This window comes from Grampus griseus (assembly GCF_964374135.1).
Source record: "Grampus griseus genome assembly, chromosome: 6".
In the NCBI taxonomy this organism is placed as follows: domain Eukaryota; kingdom Metazoa; phylum Chordata; class Mammalia; order Artiodactyla; family Delphinidae; genus Grampus; species Grampus griseus.
Genome location: NC_139000.1, coordinates 73351807 through 73358164, shown reverse-complemented (window position 1 = coordinate 73358164; position 6358 = coordinate 73351807). Strand labels below are relative to the sequence as shown.

At 41.8% G+C, this 6358-nt stretch overlaps 1 protein-coding gene across 1 annotated transcript; it reads left to right on the top strand.

Annotated features, from left to right (window-relative positions):
* Positions 1-2189: 2189 nt before the first annotated feature.
* Positions 2190-5972, top strand: TUSC1 (tumor suppressor candidate 1). Its single transcript, XM_082655900.1, has one exon. It carries the CDS (start codon positions 2250-2252, stop codon positions 2862-2864), a length of 615 nt encoding a protein of 204 aa, XP_082512026.1. The 5' UTR covers positions 2190-2249; the 3' UTR covers positions 2865-5972.
* The last annotated feature ends 386 nt before the right edge of the window (positions 5973-6358 follow it).

Below are 6358 nucleotides of genomic sequence, written 5' to 3'. Positions count from 1 at the left end.
TGCTGTAATGTTCAAGTATACAATTCTTGACAATATTCTAAGTGAATTTAAATATATTTAAATACAAGGAATAATTTGGGCAGTGATCATTTTAGTAACTATTCCAAATCATCTTTCAACTTAGAGATCACATCCATTGTCTCTACCTCCTATTTGGGAAGATGGGTGGAATCTCCATTAACCCTAAGGTGAATGTTCATTGCTTTGCACAGATAACCTTCATGATTGTGATTAATAATCTTTGCTGGATCAATTTTCTCTCCCCACCCTGGTTTTTTTTTTTTTTTTTTCCCTTTTCTTTCCTCCCCTCCTTCCTTTCTTTTAGTAAAATAAAAATAGTTATATATGCCACATGCCTGCAGAGGGGCAGAATTAGTGGGTTCTCTCTTTTGGGAGTATATACATATAATCAGATTAGTTACTGTAAAATACATAAAACAAACTGACAATTTTACTGGATCTTCTTCTGCTTAATGAGTTTTACCTGCTTTTCATGATATTTTATATTACTTCATTAATTTATCAAGGCAAAAGAGAGCACTTTGGGGTTGGATCAGGGGTAGAGAGTAGGACGTGGAGGCCTTCTCATATAACCAGTGTCAGTGTTCTTTAGGAAACTCAGTATAGTTCATTACAGTCGTTAGGTACAAAAATTTACGAGATATTCTACAAAGGAAACAAAGCAGCTTTAATCTGATAAGTTGTAAAAAGAGAATACTAGTAGATTTACTAATGTAAGGGTAAGAAGAGTGAAGCCAACAAAAAATAAAAGACACTAGTACTCAATTCATAACACCCAAGGGGTGACTGAATCTTTCTTATGCAGAGTCTCTCTAACTTGTGTGGCATATCTATCTTCTTATCTCAGGGCTCCCTAAAGCTCTTATCTAAAATCGGGAACTAATCACCTTTCACCAGCATTTTTTCTTGCAGTCTCCATACACACTATGGGAAAAAACTTATTTTTTGTTCAATAATACATAGAAAAGTTGGTGTATGTCTGTAACAAAGTTTTCACCATCTACTTTTATTGGAAATTAAGAATGATATGGTCTTTTCTTTCATAAAACTAAATTTATATTTCTTGAAATTCTGAAGTTATATATCCTTTTTGATTTCATGAAATTATAATGACGATTGTGTTTTTGTGGTGTTTTAGGATAAAAGTTGAATAATTCTGTCTTTTCCCCTAGTTAGTTACCTTTGTTTGTACTGTTCAAGGAAAACCCCAACTGTGAACCAGGTTTCTCAAGTGCTCTTCTAGTTCCTTTACTTGTTCCGGTGGTTTGAAGACTTCAGTTAACCTAAGAATTACCTGGGACCTTGTTGAAAATACAGGTTCTGGCTAACACCTCTCTCTGCCATGAGATTCTGGCATCAGTGTCTTATCCTTAATTTACTTTGCAATTATCCAATTATTGTGTAAGTTGAGTCCCTTAGAAACAGAGTGTGATTCATTCAATGAGCTGTATCCACCCAGAGATTTTGGAATTTACTGAGTAAAGTTTCTTGAACGTGTGAGACACATTTTGAGTTTCACAGGTTTTGTTAACAGACCTGAGCACATTAAGTACGTATAACCTTGTTTCTATAGACTTGCAAACAATTTGCCAAGTGAAACCCTGGCTGTCCACAAACTGGGAATTGCCTATATTCTTTTGAGAGCTACCCGTTCCCACTTGAGGGCCTCATGACAGGTGCTCAGCTCCACTCTGTTGAATGTTTCCTTAAGCTTAGAGGTGGGTTAAACCGCTGGGTTCTAAATAAACCCGTTATAGCTTTTCAGCGTGCCCCATGAAGCTGTCCCAGAACTTCTCATTGTAATATTATTTGCTTTGAGATTGCCCTGTAAAAGGCAAGGTAACTGGTGGTTGCGCTGGAGACAGGGCGAGGCCGGCTGGTTCCTGCAGTGCCCTGGCCCGCGCCGAAGAGCCCTGGCAGAGCCCGGCCGAGGATACACGCTTTTCCTCCCGCGCTGCCGGAGGCCTGAGCCGCAGGGCGCTCCCCAGGGGCATTGTGTGTGAGCCCGCCTGGAGATCGCAGGCCCAGGGGGCAGCTCCACCCGAGGAGACAAGACACGCCTCAAACCGGGCAAACTCCCGGCCTCCTCTGGCCCCAAGCCAGCAGCCGCCACCCGCCACCTTCTCTCCTCCTGCGCTGTTGCCCCGACTGCCCTGCCGGGCCCCGAACTCGCTGGCGCCTGGGCGCGCGGCCCCTCGGCCCAAGGGGCTGGCGGCGTGGTTGGGACGATGTGGCGCATGCGTGGTGGCGCCACCAGGCGCGGGAGCTGCGGCGGAGGGGACAGCCGCGGGCAGGGCCGCCCGGGCCGCGTTCGTGGGGGTGGCGGCAGCGGGGGCTGGAGAGGCCGCGCGGGCGGCGCCCGACAGCAGCTGGAGGAGCGGTTCGCCGACTTGGCGGCGAGCCACCTAGAGGCCATCCGCGCGCGGGACGAGCGGGACCGACAGAACGCGCGGCTGCGTGAGGAGAACGCCCGACTGCGGCTCGAGAACCGGCGGCTGAAGCGCGAGAACCGCAGTCTCTTCCGTCAGGCCTTGCGGCTTCCCGGCGAGGGTGGTGACGGGGCGTACGCGGAGGCGGCGAGGGCGACCCCGAGCCCCGAAGAGGCCAGCACGAACAGGAGAGCTAGGGGCGGCGGCCCCGAGGACGAGCAGGGCAGCCCCAGGGCCCTGAGAGCCCGGCTTGAGAAGCTGGAGGCCATGTACCGCCGGGCCCTGCTGCAGTTGCACCTCGAGCAGCGGGGGCCGCGCCCGCGTGGGGACAAGGAGGAGACCTGTCCACGCAGACCCGACTCAGGCCAGCGAACCCCGGAACCCGAGCCCGAACCCTCGGAACCCTGGCTGTAGCCCGAGGCCGCAGCCGGGGGGAGGCGGGGCTTCGCGCGGGCCCCTCCTCCTCCGTTCACGGTTGCCCCCAGCTCGCGCGCTCCTGAGCCGCGCGCTCCCGCCTCCTGCCTGGCCGGCCACTTCCGGGGGCGAGTCGCGCTCGGCCGGCAGAGGCTGAGAAGGGCGCGGGGCCGTCTGAGTCCACGTGTACAGATCAACCTTCTCTGGCCCCTGCTCGTTTCCGTGGAGGGAGGCCAGGCAGCGGAGGGGCGGGTTTTAAAACAGCAAGAAATGGGTGCCAGTCAACACTTCCTAATGCCTGAAGTTTTCTGAGTGTTGTGAGGACCTGTGGTATTTTTTCCCTCTGTTTTGGTTCTTTGAGGGGTGAATAATACATTTTGAATCGGTTGAGTTTGTTCATTCTTAAGTCTCCCAGAGCCTCTAGCCGCTCTCTCTTATGTGGCCAACATTCTAAGTATTTGGTTTGTCTTTATAAGTCGGTGTTACTTGGATAGCCTATGAAGTACCACCCTTTTATGAAAAAGGTGATATATATAATTTAGAAACTCATGTCTGCCCTGGCTCTAGTCCTTATACATCTAATATATACTGATTTGTTTACCCCATTCTGCCCCCCACCCCCAGCCCTGGGAATTTTTAAACTATCTGCCTATAGTAATTCTTTGATCGGCAAATAAATTTGGTGCACTAAAAATAACCTAAAGCTATCCCACGACTATTATTTAAAGTGTGTGAAATGTTTACACGTTTCTTTAAGAAATATACATGTATGTATATATTATACCTATTTTTACTATCTGACCTTGATTAGCTTTTGTAAACTCATTTTCTTTTCGCTTTATGAAACAGTGATCTTTTAAAACAATCTAAAGATTAGACAGTCTAAACATTTCATAATTTTTATACCTTTTAGACTTGACAGCATAGCACACAGCTACTTTGCCTAATATTGCTAATGTTTAAGAATTTTTAAGAAATTATGAATTATATGTATATCAGAAGTCCCAAAACAAAGTGATTTAAGTCTCAGTTGTAATTTCAATGCAGGAAAAAAAAAATGTGATTATCTTAACAAATATTCTAAAATCAGTTGATTGTACTTTGTTAATGAATAACACCTTTGCCTAGTAATGAAGAGGATACCATTGTACCTGGTAAAAATCATAGGTGTAAAAGGGTGTTTAAGTGGTGGAGAACACTTCAGTTTAAGGAGGCAGAAAACAATGAGAAGAGTTTCTGTTACAGCTAGAAAAAAATCATGAGTTAGAATGTTTGTTTTGTTTGTGGAATATTCCAAAAGTTTCATAGCATATATTATAAAACAAGTTGCCAAAGAAAATAGTTTTGAGATTTTTTCTAATCCTGGGTATTGAAGACACTGCATTTTGCTTAAAAGTAATTGATAGTTTTGAACATTAAAATCTTCCCCTATGACCAAGAAATACGAGAAGAATCTTGGTGAGAATAAGTAGGTATATGAAAACTATTTCTATCCCCTTTACGTCGTTTTCTAATAGCGAAAGAATTAAAACATTTTTAGGAGGCAGTAGGAATTGAAGAATGGAAAAATGCCTATTGGCCCTACTTCTACTTTGAGTGTAAATTAGTTAATCTCTCTAAGCCTTAGTTTTGTTACTATTAAAATGAACATACCATCTACCTTAAAATGTTAATAAAAATTTTATTGAAATGCTATCTGCAGAATACCTGCTTCAAAATAAGATCTATCAGTAAGAATTATAATCCAAATTGTGAAATTTCAAGTGCATATTTTACTGTCACTTTACTTTCCTTCTGTATTTTGTTCCTCTATGACTTTATGGGTATTAGCAGATATGTATATTTCGAATGTGTTGACATTTTTCTCTCCTTTTAAACAAACAGGTTAGATAAAGCCTTTATGATAAGGGAGTAATACAAAAAGTTTAAAATATTTCCTGATTGTGGCAACTGGCGATTCAAGAACTAAGCAAAATATTCAGTTTAACTAGTTTTAAACACCCTTTGTTTTAAAATCATGTATAAGTATGGTGAAAAAAACTTTTGTAATAAGGCACACACACAAATGAGGAATTTTTTTTAGCACAATTCCTGAAAAGTTTTAAAAATTCTGAAACCCAAATGCCCCTATAAATGGGTTAAGGCTCAACTTCGTTGAATTTCCCCAATGATACCTGATGAGAAGTATCATGTAGTAATATAAAAGATGTTTTGTTATATCAAAATATGTACCTGTTTAAGAAATGGGTAAAGTTGATTTTAGAAAAGTTTTGTCTAGGCCCTAGTTTGATCTAAAATAACCTAAAACTACAGATTATCATACTTTGTTACAATGACATTTCCATAACTTCAGATTTCTTGTGCAATGAAAAGAGGGCTTATAATAGAAATGAGCAAAAAATGTGTGTCATATTAGCAAGCAAATTCAGTGAGGAGGGTTGGCATTTTTTTAATTAGCTATTTTTATTGCTGCTACTCACAAACGTATACCATCTTTATGTTTTCATCTGTAAAAATTAGGATGTAAATCAAAGCAGTATAAAATGGGGTCTTTTGTAGATCATAGAACAAGCTGTCCTTGCTATACTTCTTGAACATAGTGAATATTTGAAGAATACTTGAAAATATTCTTTGTATTGTTTAGTCTTAGACATAGATTGCCAATTTATGAGTATCGCCATGATGAAACTAATACCAAATTATTCAATAAATTAAATCATCAGTATATACTAAATAATTGTTAGCAACATGATTTTGATCCCAGTGCCAAAATACCATTTTCTATTTTGATTAAAGGAACAGATTTTCACTGAGAATTTGTCATAAAACCTTCATGAGTGAATGAAAAAACTTACTAATATTTCTGTTCAGTGATTAATTGATCAATTATAAGTTCTAATTTTTCTACTATAAACTTGCTTTCCTGATATATATTTTACCTATCTGATATAGACACTATATAAATCTATTTGTGCAATGGAAATATGAACCAAGGAAAACCAATAATACCCACGTCTGACTTTATGAGGTTATCATGCTCAAATTTCAGATTTTAAAGCTTAAACTAATATTAGCATCTCTTAATGATTTGAATTAAACTATGTTGTGTTTAATCCATAGGGGGTTTTGCTTATTAAAAAATTCATATTCAGAATCGACTTGTCAGTATAGTCTTTGCATTATTCATGTTAATTTATTAGACTTTAGAGAAAATTTGAGAAAGGGGGCTTCCCTGGTGGTGCAGTGGTTGAGAGTCCGCCTGCCGATGCAGGGGACATGGGTTCGTGCCCGGGTCCGGGAGGATCCCACATGCCGCGGAGCAGCTGGGCCCATGAGCCATGGCCGCTGAGCCTGCGCGTCCGGAGCCTGTGCTCCGCAACAGGAGAGGCCACAGCAGTGAGAGGCCCGCGTACCGCAAAAAAAAAAAAAAAACAAAAAACAAAAAACCTCTATTGTATTTTAAACTTAATGGGTCTGACTTAAGTTATGGTGAA

Bases quoted from the DNA above. Each gene is read 5' to 3' on its own strand.
- TUSC1 (XM_082655900.1), top strand. From the start codon at position 2,250: ATGTGGCGCATGCGTGGTGGCGCCACCAGGCGCGGGAGCTGCGGCGGA.